General features: G+C 34.0%; 3 protein-coding genes across 4 annotated transcripts; 1 reads left to right on the top strand and 2 right to left on the bottom strand.

The window, feature by feature from the left end:
* Window positions 1-676: 676 nt before the first annotated feature.
* Window positions 677-2447, top strand: LOC145610508 (uncharacterized). The gene is made up of 3 exons (XM_081665835.1): window positions 677-1681; window positions 1763-1945; window positions 2058-2447. Exons 1-3 carry the CDS (start codon window positions 677-679, stop codon window positions 2268-2270), a joined length of 1401 nt encoding a protein of 466 aa, XP_081521961.1. The 3' UTR covers window positions 2271-2447.
* Window positions 2448-6122: 3675 nt separating this feature from the next.
* On the bottom strand, window positions 6123-6539 carry LOC145610507 (putative F-box protein At1g50880). The gene has a single exon (XM_081665834.1). The coding sequence runs from the start codon at window positions 6537-6539 to the stop codon at window positions 6123-6125; it is 417 nt and encodes a 138-aa protein (XP_081521960.1).
* Window positions 6540-9066: 2527 nt separating this feature from the next.
* Window positions 9067-19408, bottom strand: LOC145610322 (phospholipid:diacylglycerol acyltransferase 1-like). Of its 2 annotated transcripts, none has more exons than XM_081665649.1 (8): window positions 18750-19408; window positions 14959-15181; window positions 13734-14017; window positions 12063-12390; window positions 10649-10908; window positions 9819-10310; window positions 9654-9735; window positions 9067-9489 (listed from the first exon to the last, which is right to left on the bottom strand). In XM_081665649.1, the coding sequence occupies exons 1-6, from the start codon at window positions 19196-19198 to the stop codon at window positions 9827-9829; spliced, it is 2028 nt and encodes a 675-aa protein (XP_081521775.1). In that variant the 5' UTR covers window positions 19199-19408; the 3' UTR covers window positions 9067-9489; window positions 9654-9735; window positions 9819-9826. The 2 variants fall into 2 exon arrangements, with proteins under 2 accessions (XP_081521775.1, XP_081521776.1); XM_081665650.1 differs by having other exon boundaries at window positions 9067-9486.
* Between the last annotated feature and the right edge of the window lie 920 nt (window positions 19409-20328).

Below are 20328 nucleotides of genomic sequence, written 5' to 3'. Positions count from 1 at the left end.
GCAAGTTTTTAACATAATAAAATTCTTGAGAGTTTTTGTCATGGAATATTGCTCCTTTTTGATGATAAGTTTATAAATTTGGCAAATAATTGGACAATAATTGGAAAATAAAACTCATATAAGTATGTCTATTATGTAGAACTCTTTCTCTTCCTTTAATTTCATTTCAATTAATAGTAATTTCAGCAATTTGTGCCAAATTTAATAAATGAAACACTGATTTTGCTTGGGTATCTTTGCCAATTTGATATTAGAAGTATATCCTGATCGTTTGTTGATAGCAAATCTCAGTTCTTTCTCTGTTTTTGATGCAATATTTTTTGAAATGCATAGTAATTAGAATACCTATGACAAAACCCAATAATTGTACGTTGAATTATGAATTTTTGACTTGAGTTTTCTCACTTAATTGCAGCATCATAACCTGAATTATAATATGGACCGAATATCGGAATTACCAGTGGATGTTGTTTACTGCATTTTAGCAAAACTGTCTATAAAAGATGCAGCCTTAACTGCCAGCTTATCTAAGACTTGGAGGAAGATATTGAGTGCATACAAAATCATAGAAACAAAAGATATCGACTATTATGAGTTTTCATTATCTGTTGGACATGGGCAATACCGTGAATTGAGGGACATTTTTCGTTCATATGAAACAAGTGAGTTGCAGATAATGAAGAATTTACCTGTGAAAACTCTCAAAATAAATTTGGCTTTAATTGTTGCTGACGGTTTTCGTATTGATAATACGGTAGCCTTGCTCAGACAAATCAAGACTGAGAACCTGATCATTACAGTGCAAACCTTTGACTCTTCAAGAGTGAATGACAAACTTTACGATTTTCCGTACTCTATGCTATTGGCTTCACGATGGTTGCAGTCTCTTACTTTAAAAAACTGTCGTTTGTCATCAGCTGCTGGCAATGTGATCAGGCTGTGTACTTCCCTGCAACATTTGATGTTTTCGAATGTTGCAGTGATGGACAAGGAAGTGCTGAACAACTTGGCATGTTGTTGTCCCAAAGTTGAATCCATACAGTTTGAATTTTGTACCTTTCTGATGGAAACTCTTAGGCTTTCAGATTTTCCTATGTTAAAGGAAGCTTCAGTCCAGATAAAGTATCGTCATGCATTGAAAGTTGTTGACATAAGGGATTGCAATAATCTGAAAACCTTTCATTATACTAGTTTCTATACAAGGTTTATCAGCCCAAATGCTTGCAAAAGTATCAGGAATCTCACCTTATCTGGTTCCACTCCTCTGTGTCACGACTTTACAGCTGCTTTTCCACTTATTGAGACTGCAAAAATTCAAGCAATTGGAGAATTTGGAGACTCGTTCAAAGCAGCTAATCTTTATCTGAGGGAGTTGACTTTATCCGTGTTTTCATTTCTCAACGATGTTACTGTTGAATGTCCTAGTTTGACATATTTCAAATTTTCTGTTGATGGTTGTGAAAGGGTGAAAGTCAACTGCCCCAACCTAAGACAGTTGCATTGGACAGGGAAGTTCCCAACTTTTCTGCAACAAGTACCGTCTACCTGCTCTATCACTTATACTTGGTTTGATATTAGGGAAATTAACACGTCGTGGTTCATCAGCTTAAGTGAATTTCTGCATCAGATAGGCTTAGGGGAGCACAAAATTAATCTGCATTTCGGTGTATTCTTGCATATGGTGGGTGCTTCAAATTTCTGACTTTTAATATCTTTGCTCATGTATTATTTCCTTATTGTGATTTTTGTTTTATTTTGCTAGGCTGAGTTTGTTCTGGATGACTTTGGACCAAAAATGCAAACTTCCCAACTGAACAATATCCACATAGATTTGCAGATGCAATATGCCAACACGCTATATTCTGCAGCTCTTGTGGATGGCCTAGTTTGGAGCACCCATCCGACTACCTTAACTACAGCTGGTTACTCTTATAATACCATTAAGGTACTTTTATTCAGTGTTAATTTCTGTTTAAGGTTATGCACTAGTTAAAGCTGCATCTTTTATGGAATAAGACTAATCAGCAGAGTTATTCTGTTTTTTCTTTGATTTGCAGTACTTGTATGATAGGTTAGAAACACTTTCCAGAGATGCCTGCTGTACTAATCGTTTCTGCAATAAATTCTGGTGGCATAACGTAGAAAACTATCAAGTTTACAATAAGGGAGGAACTGAAGACATTAAAGGAAATCTGGGGACTTTGCTGGAGATGTATGATACACTTGAAATCAAGCCCTGTTTCAAATTTCTGTGGCGCTCTAGTCCTTGAAAGCTGTATCGTGATTTTCTTATTGGAAATTAGATTGTAGTTTGATTACTGATTTACTGTTTTTAAGTGACTAGGCTGTTTGTAAACTGCTAAATGGTTGTACTGCATATTCTTCTGCATCTCAGTTACAAATATTAACTTTGGTATTATTTGATCATCAAAGGAAGTTATATTGTGTATTCATAAGCTTGGACAACCTATTTAATGGTTGTGTTGTATATTCTTCTGTACTGCAGTACTATATAGAGAGGAAAAATAATGATTGTGAGATTTCTTCAACGTTATGTCACGAGCACAAGACAGTGTAATCTGCCATGAATAAAGAAAGGGGAAGGAAAAGAAGGGGGAGGGAGGAGAAGAGGAGGGGAGGGAATAATGGTGAGTTGTCCTTCCAAATCTCTCCATTGTTGGAGGGATTAATTTCCTACAATTTAATCCCCCTCCATTTCTCTCCCCTCCATTTCTTTCCTCTCCAATTCCCTTCCTTCCTCATTTGTTATCCAAATGAAAGATTCGCCATCTCTTCATTTCTCTCCATTTCCTTCAATCTAAGCTTACTTTCATAACATTTTCATTCTTCAAAATCTTTCTTTGTAATTTAAGAGTGTGTACCTCAAGATGCCGAGAACCCCATATTGGCGAAACAATTTGAGGAGCCATCACAACTCTTTTTATATAATCTAGTAAAAGCAATGAAAACAATTTAGTTTAGCTTTTCACAAAATTCGTTGAAAATATGAGTAAGTAATTGGTGAAAAGGAATTTTACCTAATTGCTTTCTGTTTTCTATTGTGATACCCAACTCTTGTCCGCGATTAGCATTCAACTTCTTTAGATTAGCTTGTGCTCTTGTGTCAACATATTGTTTCCTAATACTGTCTACATATAGCTAAAAAAAAAATCATAGGATTTTGCGCTATAAACACCTTCAAGATAATCAAATTAACAAATAAAGAGGAAAACAATGTTAATAATACAATTAAGAAATGCTTACCAAAGTTGACAAAACTATATAATCTAGTAATTTTATCCACAAGTTGATCGCTTTGAAATTTCTCTAACTCCTGCCTCAAATCCTCCAAATTCGTCCGTAAATTAAATCAAAACATAAAGTGTCACTCGCTAGCTTGATGCTTGTAGTATGGCATGTTGTTGTAACCTTCATTGGCATCCTTATACCTTGTGACATTGGCATGCCATCTCTAATTCTTCCGATTATTGTTAGCATAACCTTTTTTATTTTCATTTTTATTATTTTTATTTTATTTATTTATTTTAATGTTTCGCGAGCCACAAGGGCGGCTAGGTGCGGTTGAGAATCGATCCCAGATCTCCAGAAATCGGAAGGGAAGCTCTAAGCACTTGAGCTATCCCTTACTCTCAGCATAATCATTTTATTTAATTTGGTTTTATGATTATGCTTTAATAAAACTTTGCTTTGATTTTGAGGTTACGAACCAAAGATGATTAGAGCGTACTAGGGAAAAATTGAATAAAGAGATCAGAGATGTTTATAAAGGTAAGATAACTTGGATATCAAGTAATTCATTATGACTTAATACTACTCGTATGTTGTGCCAATTTTTATTTCAATAAGACTATTAAATTATACTTACCTTTTAAGGAAATATCATAAATATTGCACCTTTTCTATTTTAGGAAAAGAAATATTTGTGTTCACACTACAAATACCAAATATACCCTTACTTTTTCACACTTGATTTTTTTGTTTATATATACCATCACATGGACAATCTTGTATTTTTACCTTTCTCTCTCATCCTTTTTTCCACTACCAAAAATATTAAGCTAAGCTCCTATGGTGCAATAAAAAAAGAACGGAGGAAGTAGTAATTTTCCGTGATTTAATATTGAGTTTTTAGCCTTTATAGCTTTGCGTGCATGAAGGTTGCCTACTTTTATTTTTTTATCATTTTTTTTTTACAATGGTAAGGAAAAAAAAACATTAGGAAACCCTCCTCACAAAGGAAATTCCTAATGCGTCGGATAATTATTGGTGGTATTGGTGGCTGAATTAGGGTTTAGATTTTTTATTTTTCTTTTTTTTTAAACCTATAAACAACTTACACGTGTACCTAACGGCCCCACTAACAGATTCTATCCAAGGAACTGTTAAGTGGTGGTGAAATCCAATTTATGGATTTTTTTTGTGGTGTTATAATAAAAGTTTGAAATTTTTTGTGTTATAATAAAAAAAAAATTACTATTTTGTAATGTTATTTTCTAAAAAACACCTTTTTTAAAAATGGTAAGATAACAAATCATTAAGTTGCCCTCCTCACGAGGGGTATTCCTAACGTGAAACACCGTATGAAATCGATCAACAAAAAAATGTGTTGGTTGCATATGATTCATAGAATTGTTTTAGCTCAATGGTATCAGCATAGATTACATAATGCATGTTAGTTGAGCCAATAACTTGATACACAACACAACATCTGGATTCAACCTTGTTTAAAACTTTAACCCTCACGGCCTCACCTATGAGGAATTATTGCATGGTCAAGGACCCTCTCATAACATAAACTCGATCGATTTCCTTAGCTTATAAAATTGAAATCGATCAATGAAATAAAAGATGTGTTTGAAGCAACACCAACAAATACTTAATTGATACTACCATAGTACCATACATATATTTATATTTTATGCTAACTAAAAATTTAAATTACTTGAAACAATATCAATATGTTTTAGTGTTTCAAAATTTCGAAAAAATTATTAACTTTCAAATTACGTAATAGGTATATAATTGTATGCGATTGTAATTAATAATCTCATCATCTTCATGACTTCGTTACCACCGTCTCCAATTAATCTGCATAAGAGCGAAAAAAAAATTATAACAATGAGATAATAATTTGTGACACACTATAAACTATAAAGGTATGTTACATTGCATGATGAGTTACTCTATATAACAGTATATCGACATATAGTATACTACTATCATAAATACATACGAGGTTATATCAGACACGTATGACTTATCCAAAAACCAACTATGAATGAATTGGTATAAATACAACAATAATGTTCATATAGGGTTCAACAAATTAAATAGTTAAATCAAGAGCATGAATAAAGATTACATACGTACCTTATTTTTTTTTATTAAATTTACTAATATCCGTAATAGGAAATGTACTCTTGAGTGAAATGTATTTATTCCGTGGACTAATTTGAACTTTTCTAGTCTTTTTCTCTTTGAAATAATACCATACACAGCTGAACATCCATTGGTCCTCGTCCTTCAAATGCAGTAGAATTTGGTTCTTATCACTTGATATTGCCAAAGGAGTAGAGGCTAACGAAGCCCTAATTGGATACAAGTCCGAAACACTTAATAATAGAACCCATGATCTAACAACCCATGATTTTAAAACAGTGTACTCTTCTTTCACCACCCATACCTTGCAATTGATTCCTCCCTCTAGGACACTCAAGCAACCATTCAAAACCCCTATATCATTTATGTCACTTTCGACGCTGGGTGCCGGAATTTCACTCCATTTCCCGTCGCAAACATTAAACACTACAATTCTTTTGCGTTGATATATAAAATACAACAAACAAACCGCGGGTTTATAAATAATATTACCTGAACGTACAAAATGATCCGTAAAATAGCACTGACGTTCCCATGACCCATATCTTATGCTGTATAGTAAAATTTCGTTAATAGCAAACCAAGAACCACCCTCGAAAATCACGACTTTGTAGTCATCTTTTATATGATCATATCCGAGTCCAATATCGAAATAATAGTCCTCATAATAATTATTGGGATTGAGGAGTGAATGAATAATTGTATCGTTCCTATGTTTATCGCTAATTATACGAGGAATAATATCTAGTTAATGGATTTAGCAAGATCAAAGTAGAGTGAGCAAAGATGCAAAGTAACAAGTCATGGCATGAAGCAACAATCTTAGTGATTCCCAAATTATTTAGGTATCGAGGAAGTTCAATTTTCTCCTCCGCCTTCCAAACGTCGTTGTCGTTGTCATTGACTTCGACTCCGTAAAGCTTAAGATCGTATTTGGTAAATACGAGGAGAGAATTGTTCTTATGGCGGAGATTATAAAGATCGGTGAATTCCGAAGATGATATGAGGGTAAACCATGACTTACACACGAGTTTTGCGCGACATAACCACTTTATGTTGGGAAGCCGTACTAGTATTTGCGAGAGTATGTCCGTAGGAAGCCCTTCGATGGAACTTGATTCACTTGACGCTGCCGCCATTGATTAGTTTTTTTTTAACCAAAACTAAACTTTTAGCGTAGCTTTAATGATCTAACGGAGATTAATTTAACATGTATCAAGTATTTATATATATGATGAAAGGTACAAGATAATATTTAGGTAGAATTCTACAAACTACATAAGGATTAGGATTAGGATTAGGATTAGGAAACAATAACCACTAATTATTTGAAGCAATACACCAACAAATATTAACATTATTATCTCACTTCATAACATATTATCTTCTCAATATTATTATTTATAGGCAAATAATATCTCTTTGTTCGCACACAACAAATCATAATATCTCTTTGTCTACAATATTATCTTATTCTTCTTTGTTATTAATTCTACAATTCTACAAATATATATTTCATAGCGTTGTAGCCTTGTAGGCTCGTAGCAATCTCCTTGTATTATACTTCTTCCGTTTTTTAGTTGACACCGTTTGACTTTTACAATATTCACACTCTACACTTAGACTCACTTTTGTGATTGATAGGTACAATAAAATATAATCATGTGGGATCTTGTTTAAATCGTCTTGATGTATATTTTATTAATATTCACTTTTTATAATTTTACAATATTGATAATTAGAGTTATAAAGCATTAAAAACATGTGTTGTCAAGCATGATATGGAGTAACAGAAAGATGTCAACTAAAAAATCAGAGAAAATATTAATTAAGGGTTCGTTTGGTTTTCTGTTTTTTGGTTTTTTGTTTTTTAAAAGTATATTGTATATGTGACATAATCAACCAAAAAATATTTAGACTTTATTGAAATCATGATAATTTTGAAAACTTACGACTGAAAAGTGGGAACACTATTTTCTTGTTTCCTGTTTTTGGTTTTTAGTTTTCAAAAAAATAGGAAACTAAAAACAAAAAATACTGCCAAAAAAGCCCTAAGCTATGTAATTAATTCTATAGATTAACATACGATTATTCAAACCTTTTTTTTTATTTTTTTTAATATTTTTTCTAGGTTTCCTTCTCTTTGACATAAATAGAATTTAAACAGGATTTGGAAGTTGTTGATTGTAACCTTTTTTTTTTGTATAGGAGACTTTTGAGTGGCGAGTGGCTACAAGTTGTAGCCATTACAATTTACAATAGATCAAAACTCATAGTTTGTTACATTTAGTTAACTAGGCCATTAGACGGGATGACTTAATATTTTTTTTAAAAAAAAAAAAAAAAAAAAAAAAAAAAAAAAAAAAAAAAAAACTACTTTCTGTAATCTGTATACCATTGGACAGGGTGACTTTGAATCGGTTTCCTGTTGATTGATCTTTCGTTTTTGTTTCGATAATGAAAATATGGGAAAAAAAAGAAAAAAAAAAAAAAAAAAGTGTATACTACATCCCCATCGTTAAGGCTTGAGCACGCAAGCTAATTGACTAGTTGGGTGTATCAAAAATACTCACCAACATCTTTTTCTTTTTTCTTTTTTTTTTGAAAGAACTCCCCAACATCCTTGAATGTGAGCCAGTAGATACTCACTCAACCAATAACTAATTTCACATATTATTTGTGGATAACCAATAAGGCAATAACTATCTTTTACCACCCAATTAAGGTACTAATTTATTTTAATCATATGTATGCTTAATTCTGCTTTCTTTCTGATTATATTATGGCCGGCTGTAATTAATATGGAATTTCATCATTCTTGTCCAATTTCTTGGGATTCTTGTTGATTCTGTTTTAGTGTTTTGGGCGTGTTTTGGCCTCTAATACTCTTTATGTTCGTAACTAATTCTAGGATGTTCGGGAAAAATTGTCACTTGTCCGTAATATAGTTTTGGTTTATGATTAGATTTGCGAATATGCTGAACTAAGTGATGGGAAGTAAATAAAAATGATCCAGCTATTCTAAATTTAAAATCGTCATGAAAATTTTGTGATAACTAGTTCCGGATGAGTAAGGAGAATTTAATTTTTAGTTGTTTATGGTAATGGAAGCTTAAACAGAAGAGAAACATAAGCCAACTCTTTTACTGCTCAGAAGATCAAATCAATTCCTTCTCTCATCTCGATCTACAGTTGTGGACAAGGGAATGAAACCTGACTATATTCTTCAATGCTTAACTCTTTAAACATGTCTTGGATCTATTAGTTTTTAAAATGCTTTGTAATTATGATTCGATCCATGAATTTTTTGGTGAGTATACAAGTCCTTTAAGCTTTAACACTTTTGACTTTATAATCTCTGTTTATGTGTAAAAAATTAGAATAAGCTACTCATTCCATATATACAAGTATATACAAGGGGAGTAGTTCGTATCTTGTAGAAGCCATTGAATAGCATGGTTACGGTCCAACCGAAACCGACACTCCCGGCTTTGCCAATCTGCATCTGGTGGTTCACTGAGGAGACATTGGTTTAAGGGTGATTAAATCGGTTGTTAACAAATATTTACTAATAACAATTTTTTTTTTTTTTTTTTTTTTTTTTTTTTTTTTTTTTTTTAACATTTGACCATATTAATTATATCAAATTATCAATACTTCGTAAAAACCATTTGAATCTATAGGACTTAAGAGTTAGTTTACACTTGGACAAGATTTTAACATTTACAACATTGATATTCTGCAAACTTACCACCTAAATTATAAAATTACTATCCAAAAATAAAATCTACAAAACAACAAAATTGTCAATAGACCTAGGTTTCACAACACCCAAAACCTATTGATAACAGGGGACGAAAAGCTGCCCCTTATATTTAAAAATTAACTTCTGTACACAATGAATTGAATATCTAAATTCTAGCCACAACATAACACGAAGAGCGCAAGCAAAGCAAAAGATCACTTGTTATCTGGGTTGCTAATTTCCATGTTCGATGGCTGATAAACGTGCGAGCTACGTGTCATATTTGTTTTGAATCAGCAAACCAAAAACTGAAATCCCTAAGGCAACCTAGTAGAATGCCACTGCTGTAACAAAGAAGATTGGAAATCAATTAATGTGTATATGGTAGCAACTACAAGGTCTAAGCTTCAAAAACACTGAAGAAGAACGCATGAAAAGTTATATAAGAACCGAAAATGTGAATTATTATTGACGAAATATGTAATCATATTAAGAGGGATAGAGATACCATATCTTCTGCAGTCTGCAGTCTGCAGCTCTGATATCTATCATCTTTATGCAATTGTATCCTTCTAAAAAGGACGTATACCCTGAAATTATTCAAGAGTCAACCGGAAGAATAGCAAAAAGGAACCAAGATTAACATTTAGTACAGAAATTCCAGCATACTAACCTTGTTGGCTACAGCTTTAAGTCAATTCTTTCAGACCATTCAAAAATATCAGAATATACACGATTTCCTCCTAAATCCTCTCCTGAAGCACCTGCTGCTACCCGAATAACATCTTCAATCAACGCAAAATTCCCCATTATATCAACATGCGCACCACTTTGGGTGCCTCTACCCTCTAGTAGATTAGCTGGAGGAGCATGATCATACTCCCTGATAAAAGTCTGCATTCCAGAGGGGTTAAAACGGGTTTTTCCTTTCCAACCTTTAGCACACATATAACCAGCACTTAAAACAGGAACTGTTTCATCTCCATTAACATTGTAAACCCCTCCCTTGAGACAAGAGCACTCATCTGAACCGTCGGCCATGGTATCAATCTGAAAAGGAATGTAACAATCTGCGGTTGCACTCATCTTGTAAACATAGGCTCTCTCAGTAGGAATTCCGACTCCGTACAAAGAAAAAATCTCAATATCTGGGGCATTTGGCAACCTGCATGCATTGTAAATCAGGAAGCATACATCACAAAAGAGAAAATTTTCAACAACTTCTAACCATCTAACCTCCCTCCCACAACCAACCAGAAACAAGATGAAAGATTATACAAATTCATCGAAATCAATTAAATTAAAATGAGAACCTTTTGCATTTTCAAGAAGGCAGTGAATTATTTTAACTAAGAAATATTCTATTTTGAGTTCAAATTCATCACAAAGTATAATCTTGGTTCATAATTAACATGAAAGCAAAGCGAGCAGATATAGATTAATCGAGCGGTTAAACATCATTCTATTTTTAAATTCTGACAACATTGAAACCTAACAACTCACCTGGTTTCTAATGGATTTGACCAATATTTATAATGGTTGTATTTTGGGTCATCCAGATCATCAGCTATGCCATATGAGTAGTGAGCATCACCACGTTTCATCATTTTTGGAGCCACGTAATGAAGTAGATCTAATATTGATCCAGCTGTGTATACTTTATAATCTGCAATGGCTTTGATGCCAGGAATGCCCATGTCATGGTACTCTGTCCATACATCTTGGCAGGTTGCATTAGCAAGGTTGTTGCCTTTAGTGGCACCCTGTACAAAAAACAGCAGAAAATGTGAGGCACTCACCAAAATACTGGCATGTCACAGTACCTTGGGCTGGGGGGCATTGGAGCATGGCGTCAAGGATATGAAGAGAGAGAGGACATCAGATTAGCAGCAAGCCAGCAAACAGATCAAACATCAATCATATTCAGTTCATAAACTACTGAACAAACTTTTGAAGTATATTGCAACAAAAAAATTATGAAGGATAATGCCAATAATTGTTAAATAAGGTGGAAGTGGAAGGCAAAATTTTGGACTGCCATCAAGGATAAAACGATAAAAATAACACACTTGGTTATAAACTCCAAAACACTCGCCCATCCAAAAAAATAGCTAAAAAAAAAGTCCCTCTTAACACACAGTGACTCCTTCAAGCAGGTAATATGAAAACTTTGAAGTTGAGAATTTTATGTTTTATTATATTCTACTTTGAACTTCATGTCAGGTTACAGATTTGCCTGTCGTCCATTCGATGAAAAAATGAATTTTGCATAGCTAATATCACCTCCTTACCCACAACATAAAAAGTATTACTATCAAATTCAATTTCAATGACCAGCATTGGTATAATACTTACCGACAATATTCCTAGTAGAATCTCCATACTCACATCGACCACTGCCCCTATCATCACATTTTAACTCCAATTGTAAGCCTGAATATTATTAACAAATTCAACTATACAGCTTTGTAACATCACCCATACTTGCTGGGTTATATGAGAAAATCATCCACTGGCTCCATTTGCCACAGAGTAAAAATTAACAATTTCTAAAAATTCAGATTTCCTGTATTGTAATGATAGTTTGGCAACTCTATTTGGTGTCAATCCATGTCAAATTGTCAATGCACATCAAATACAAAGCTTAAGAGATGCTAACGTGTGTTATTTAGTATACAAAGATATCCATGTAAATTTGAGTCCCCATTTACCTCCCTAATCTTGTTAGAAAAACTGCAGCAATAATAACAGTACCATAGGGGGAAAAAACGTACCCAAACATGAAACACACATAAACTAACATGTAAACAAGTTAAATGGTGCAAGTCTCTACTTTTTGACACAAGAAAATACTATTAAATAGTGATTTTATCTTCTGTGGAAAGGTATTAATGTAAAGCAAGGCAGAAAAATTTACCCTAAAGTCCATTCTCTCAATCGTCAAGGAAGGGGCCTCAGCTACATCCTTTCCAAATGATATTATTCTTCCAAAATGTGCACCTTTTCCTGATGAATCCAGGCACCCATTTCCATTCTTTCCAGCAGTGTGTGTATCATTACTCCTCTGCTTCTTCAAAGTACAATTGTACCCATCTTCGGGTGACCAATCAAGATTACCCCAGATGGTGTCCCCGCCTTTTGGTATCATGGACATGGTTGTATCCCATGTACGAGTCATCCTCATTACATGCTGCAATGTTTGGAGACCAAAGACATCCTTATCCAGAACAGAAGGTGCAACAGACCTATACCATGATAAGTTATTTTGCCATTAATCAGAATAGCCGAATCTATAAATTTTAATACAAAACTACTGATGTAATGAAAGCACCAATTACATGTGCAAAGACTCTTCCCACAACATTTCAGAAAACTTGTTTGGTTGCAGAAATCCATGTTAAATTTGATATGTTCACATTGTTAGGGTAATTTATACTGATCAACTGATGACTTCTATCTCAGTAGTCAGATGAGTGGTAAATAAGTCAATATTCACAAAGTACCTATAGGATTAGGCATTATTCTTTTCCTATAAATCTATTTCTCTTCCTATTTCTTTTAATTGATTGAGGAGATACTAATAAAAATAGTTAAAATATCCAATTACCTCATTTAAGTAGGAAAAATAATGACACCCCTTAGCCTACATCAATTCTAGAAAAATTAATGACACCCTTTAGCCTACACCAATTCCAATCCTATCAAAGTTCAAGCTTAATAATGCACTAACATCAGTCGTATGCCCAGCTAGAAACTAGCTCATAACCCTAATATCAAGACAGAAATTCATGAATACCACAAAAATTAATGTGGATGCATCCCCCATCTTCCCTTCATATCATAATCTCTATTATTTATTTATAATCACAAGCCAATTCCAGCTCCAAGGCAGTGTCCAGAAACATAACAAATTTGTGCAACACTCGTAAAGTGTTTATTATGTGCAACCCTTTATCTCTTTGTTTAAAACCTATATACCCAAATTATTATCAACTTCATCAATTGTATTTATCCTCCAATAAATAAGATGATGGGTACTAAAATTGTTTTATCATCAAACATCAAACACACTTCATAATCTATGTGGACAAGATTAAACAAATTTCTTTTTTACTTCAACAGTGTCAATGATTATGTAACATCAACTACTTACGTGATAACCAAATTTGATCAAGTAAATATTGTATTCCATTGTTTGTGAATTATGATCACACATGTCTCCTTGGCACGCATTTAAAGATGGAAATGGAGGAGGTAAATGGGCAAATTAAACTTCAGTAATAGGGAAGGATTAGATTACTGGTCTTTAAGTCATCTTAGCTAAATTGTCTGTTACCTTCTCAATATATTACTTAAAAAGTTAAAATGCATGGCCAAGGGACTTGATGCAAATCTTGCAATTATTAAAAAAAACAGAAGTATATGATATATTAATTGTTCTTATTAGCTACTGATATGAGTTTTAAGTTCTCAGACTTTATATTTTAAGCTTTCTATATGCAACTCCATATGGAAATCATTTACCTTTTATGTAGCACTAATTACATTAGTAAACAAGATAGGAAACAAGAAAGATAGGAAACGAGACCTGGCTACAGCAATATCCTTGGCTTCGGCCGAGAATAGTCCAGAAACAGCTTTGGGAACACCTAGAAATGGTCCACCAATATTCATTATCGCTTTGATATGTTTAGCACACCAATCAGATCCACCCCCACCACCCATTGGGGCTGGTGCCTCAACCCATTTCATAAAGTGTAAAAAGTACAAAGCACCCATTGAATGTGGAATGACAACCACCTTGTTCCCTCCATTTGTTGCAACCATAAGTTCTATATTACTTTTCATCCTGCTAAGAGTTTGATCCCTTACCTGATGATATTCATCGAAGAAAAGTAACACACATTTAAACAAGAGGCATGATCAGTTTTTGTCATGTGGGTTAAGAGCTAGTTCGAACCGCAACACATGCACAAGTGCCTCTGGATCTCAATCCAGTCTAATATTAAAAAGTTCAACAATCAACATTATATGTATTCATACTAAGCTAAGCCGTAGATCTACATAACAGTTAGATAAATTTCTATACATCAAACAGAATTATAACACATCTAATACACAACCTATTTTCTATACATCTCAAAATACTAATTGATACTCCCATCAACAGTGCAATTAAGATTTTATACAAAATTACAATCCACAAATATGAAAATTAGACTCTTCTTTCTATACGCTTTATCACATTCTTGATTATTCTTGTTAAAATCCGACAATATTAGAAAGATTAATGCCAAAATTTCTTATTTCCATTTACTTATAGTTAAAGATCTTCAATTGTCCAATACTCCCACCGAAATATCAGCCTATCAGGTCAAATGGTCAATCCAGACTTTCATTCTGAAGACTAAGCATTCCTAATCAGGTTGTCTAATTTATATTATCAGATTTTCATTCTAATAAAACACATATACATCCCTTAAAGCTATTGATAAAACACCATATATACTTGTAAATGAAATACTTGAATCGAGAGGTAACAATATATTAGCTCTCCAAATAAATTTTATCAAATTACATACATGACACATGCCCAACACAAAATACTAAAGCTTCTAAATTTACATCCCAAAAATCATGACTCTGAAACATGACAGAACCCAAATCAAATAAATACAAAGTCACTGCAGCACCACAGTCAAACATTAATACTACAACAACAAAAACACCAACAATAACAAAGCCTTAGTCCCTATTTGATTTGGGGTCGGCTAACATGAATCGTCATAAGGAATGATTGCTTAAAAATATACCTCAGTGTTCTGGAATGCAATTCTCCAATCATATGCAGCCATATACATTGTTTTCTCCTCATACCCTATTCGAGCCAGATTAGCAATCAAAACAGCCCACACAAAATAGCCAGGAGCAAAATAATCAGCAGCCACAAGACCGGAGACAGGTCTGACTCTTACACCGGCAGGATCAAGTCCAGTCTCATTATCCAGAGACATGTGCTCAACCCAGCAAAGGGGTCTGCCCAAAGAAATTACAATATAAAAAAAACATAAATAAATTAAAAATATCATTGAGTTAAAGAGTATAATAGATTAATTTCATAACATCAAGCACAATGGTATAACTGAAATATGGAAGAAAACAAGTATGAACTGATTGAGTTAAACCAAAATTGACAAGTTCCAGCAGATGTTGGTCAAAACTTGAAACAAAATGATAATCGTAGTACAGATGCAATCACAATTGAAATATGAGCAAGAATGTTATAAAAAACCGGACGCAATGACTTTACCAGCTAAGATCTACATGACAATTTTATGCTCCTTGCATGAAAAGCATGCTGTATAATACTTCATGTGCATGAATGTCAACGGCTGCTCCATGTTTAAGCCATGGAAGTGGCTAGGCAAACAAAGAAGCACACTCAGGCACTCAGCACATGTGTCCAAGCAATTAACAGCAAGCATAAATTTCTATATATCCATTTTGGCTTTCCCTAATTTCAGTTTGGTCAAATATATAAAACAAACCTGGACACTAGCTTAAGAGTAAGCAATATTTGTTTTTTTTCCATATCAAGATTTGCCACTTATAGATGTCAAGACAAGCAATTTTTTACTAATAACCACAAACACAATATGTTCTGGTACTTGAAATGGATGACAAAGATTTCAAGGGTAGATATACACCTGAGTTTGAATGGAATTCACCATGCACCCATATACTTTATTAATTACACCATTTACCACTGATGTTTGATTAAATAAAAAAATAAAAATAAAAACTCTTTAACCCTAATAGTATTATGAATACTATTAAGGTGCTAACACCCCACAAAGTCCCGAACCCACTCACCACCAACTCAGCCAACAACCGCCACCTTGACAGCCACCAATCTGGTAGGAATTTTCCATTCCATTTTACATTTCTACAACTCATTTTCTATAAATTTAAATCTTATCGTTCCACATCATCTAAGAATTCACAATTACAACACTAAAAAACTAATATCCAGCTGATGAGATGTCAAAATTAGTAGTAAGGACACAAAGATAGGATAGTTATGAGACAAGATCCTAAACCCCATCAGCTAGCTACTGCCAGCTACTAGCCCCCTTGGCCCCTCCAACATTGCTGCCTCTGTTGTCCCCTCCCCTCCGACAATGCTATCTAAAATTATAAAACTGATATCCATATAGCAATGTGAAACCTGTAAACCGTCGTCTAATCCCAGGTAAAATCAAACCCTTCTGCAACAAACAACAGATCCCCATTCACCAAATTGTCTATAGATCACCTACATATCCCAATATTGACACCACTTCAAAATGGCATGTCGGGATGTAATCATGTTTTACTTCTCCAAGATTTGCTCATTACTTGTCTGTATTTTGGCCTGTCAAAGGTGAGCATTTGCACCTTTCAATAACTACCTGATAAATGACTATTTTGTGTATTGTAACATCTTTGACATAAGTGAAAACTACTTTGAAGAAATTGAAAAATGGAATGAGAATAAACATCTTTACACCTCCATAAAATATCAGCACCCTAAATAATGACCACTTCACATGTAACAAAGTCAATGAGACCACACTGTGCACAATAAGGTGGCTAATACAATAGAAGTCTTTGATAAGGACTAGAGACCACAACAATGGTGGTGGTGAGGTTTGGGGCTTTGGAAGCATTGGAGGGAGAGGAGAAGGTATTAACTAGTTGGGTTAGAACTTAGAAGAGAGGAGAAGGATAGAGAGAGTGAGAAAGGAAGAGATAGGGCGAGATAGACAGTGGTTTGACAAGTTAACACATTAATAGTAGCCTTGCGTTAGCCCTTACAATGCTGAACTAAGCAGACAATATAAGCATACAATAAAATTATTTACAATTCTCCAAGGCATAAATGTCTGCATAAGTTATAAACTGAAATGATAAGATTGACAGTTTAACTCTCACCTGGGCTTATCATGATTTTGGAGGGGTGTTGAGAGGCAAAAGTGAAAAAGGCACTAGCTCCTAATACTTTAAATCCTCGAAAACATCCTTACCAGGAAATCCAACAAACTAATACTGATAAACAGGCTTCAATCACTCTTTTTGATTTGTTTAAATTCTAATAACTACTGGTAGCTAACTCCTCTTCCAAAAGTAAATAATCAAAGAGCACAAAGGCGCATTTTAACAAGATCATCTCGTGCTCAAGTAATTTTCTAAAGTTATATAGTATACAGACAACTCTTTAATCACACTTAATACAGAGTAACATCTTTCCTAATTGAGCTTCTATAATCTATAGTTGCATGGGCTTCTCACCATGATCAATCTCCTGACTGAAAGCACTAGTTGGATGGCCAGATTAGGACATATGTAGACACAAATCACAATTGCACAGCCACCAAGAATAAGGCTATGTTCATTTCACCTAAATTGCTATGATTTGATCACCAGATTTAATTAAACTTTGACCTTATTCATACACAAATCTTAAGATTAAAATTTAATCAAATGAGATGCCATTAGATTCATATTATTGTGTACTTTCCAAATCAATCAATCAAAGCCTTAATTTCAAAAGTGGGGTCGGCTACATGAATTATACTTTCCAAATACGATGTTTAAGGAATTAACGATATTTAGTGACAAGTAAATGCAAATTAATTTTTATCTAATCTGACTATTTCTAAAATAAGCACAAACTTGTTGAATAAGATGATTTGAACCGAGCCTAAATCTATGAACTTCATTATGCCTAGTGAGTAGTGATCATGGGAACAACCTCCTTACCCAAAACATTTCCTTATTTAACCTGCAGCAAGACAGATAAATAAAAAGAAAGAATACTTACCTCTTGTATTAAGAAATTTGAGTCTCTTAAAGTTGCATTATAGCCAAGAGGCGGAAATTGTAAGCTACCATAGAATAATATTTCAAAATTTACCAAATAGACAAACTAAACAAACTAGATGTGCACATCAAGCCATGAATTTTTCATCTCTAGTCTCGAATCTCTACTTTGACAAGGTCAACAAAACTAAAGAACTCGCAATACTTCGATTCTTCAAGACTAAAAAAAAAAAAAAAACAAGTCCATCCTCAATATTAAAGTCAGTAGCTTAGGTAATCTTCAGAACACTTGTATTAGAAACTCCCATACACAAACCATACCTAGCTTGCACCATAGTTCTAAACTACCAACTAGATAAACTACGATAGCTACAGGCCAAATACATACCAATAAACTCAAATTTGATTGCCACCAATTTGTTAAACCACAAACAATAAACTCATCCAAATGAGCTACGACATTCAAGTACTCAACCATTCAGCTACTCACTCCATTACTCGAATCACAAACTCTGAAATTCGCTTTCTAAACCAAATCCCCAACTCCTATAACACTATAACCTCCCCTAAAACAATTACCAATCACCACTTTTAATCACACACCGAAAACGGACCGATTTTGCTTCTATGGCAGTGGCATATGCAATCTAACTCATCATTTCGTACCAAATTTCAATTGTACAAATTCAAACAAAACATAACAAAACAAAACAATCAAAACATTTGAAAAATATAATTATACCTTCTATACAATTCACCAAAGGTACCACCCCAAAGGCGCTTACGAAACAACCCATCAGCACAACTGTGACCTTCCCAAAGCTCGAGACCCCCGGTAACGATACCGGGGACAAAAACAACAGGATGCTTCGCCTTCAAACCCTCTTTATGTAACTTAACACCAGGAGGATCAGACAATGGCCCGGTAATCGCCTCCGTTACGAACTGCGGAAACGATGCCGGCATTGCGTTGAACAAAAACAACATAAACCACCATGTACAGCATACCATTCCTACAATCCAACAACAACTATCTATACATGACCATTTCTTCTCCTTCTTCGACCTTCGAAACAACTCCTCCTTCTCTCTCCTCTTCTTCTTCTCCTCTGTCTCATTCTCGATTGTTCCGGAATCTTCTATCGGAGGTGGTGGAGGGGACGCACCCTTCCTCCGCCGTGGAAACGGCATTGGAAACTCCGCCGATTCCGACTCCGATAACAAATTTAATAATCACACTAAATTAAATTGAGCTGGGATGATTGATTGAGATATTTGAATGTTTGAATGAGCAACGGTAAATTGGATGACCGTTGCTGGATTTGGAGGTGGAAGAGGTGGTTGGTTTGCCGGTGGCAATGGAAGAGGAGAGAGAAAATGAGAGAAATTATTTTGGTTTTTCTTTTTTTGGGATTTATTTTAAAAAATTAACTTTTTATTTTATGCAAAAAAGGAAAAGTGTAAAAAGTGAGAGAAAGTGGGATCCACTGTTCTAAGAGTACGGTGCGACCCACATTTCAGCGAATTAAAAATTGACACGTGGAAACGGAGGTTGTTCTGGAAACAGCTTAGATGATCTGACGGTGGATAATTGATGATGCATGTAATCTATGGTGGGCTGACGTTGTTTGATTTTTTTTTTTTTTATCACAAACTTTTAAATAAAACGGATGCTCAGTAAATTACTGAACATCAGTTATAAAGTGACAATAAAATGCGCAAAAGTTACACTAAAACGCACAAAAGTTACTCTGACATATATACGAGTTATTTATGCTTCATTGATAAATTTGACAAAAGTGACACTAAATTTAACAAAAGTGAACCCGATATACAGTAAATTGCTGAACACCGAGTGTATACAAAAGTGATTGTTTTTTTATTGGGTTATGAAGAGACTTCTTTCGTCTTTTTGGTTTGGATGGGAGTTGTCGGGGAAAAGGAAAGGGAAAGGGAAAGGGAAAAGGAAAAAGGATTGCATGGAAAGTGGAAAGTGGAATGTGGAATGTGGTTTTATTCTAGAGATGTGAAGTTGTTTCGTGTTCTTCTAGTTTACTCCTTGACCTAATCCAATCATGAGGTAAAATTGAATTAATTGTGTGTGTGTTATTAAGGAGTACAGTATTAAATTATAATGAATTTATTTGTGTCTGTTCATATTTGATTATAAAGTTTCCTTAATTGTAAGATGTTATACGTAGTATATATTATAGTGTTTGTTGTATGAAAAATAAGATTACAAACGTGTATGATTTAAACACGTTTATACATGTATTAAAAAAAATAGACATTATATCATACAGTACATTTTAAGTGCTTGT

This window comes from Chenopodium album, chromosome 24 (assembly GCF_948465745.1).
Source record: "Chenopodium album chromosome 24, dcCheAlbu1.1, whole genome shotgun sequence".
NCBI classification, from domain to species: domain Eukaryota; kingdom Viridiplantae; phylum Streptophyta; class Magnoliopsida; order Caryophyllales; family Amaranthaceae; genus Chenopodium; species Chenopodium album.
This window is presented reverse-complemented; position numbering and strand designations above follow the sequence as displayed.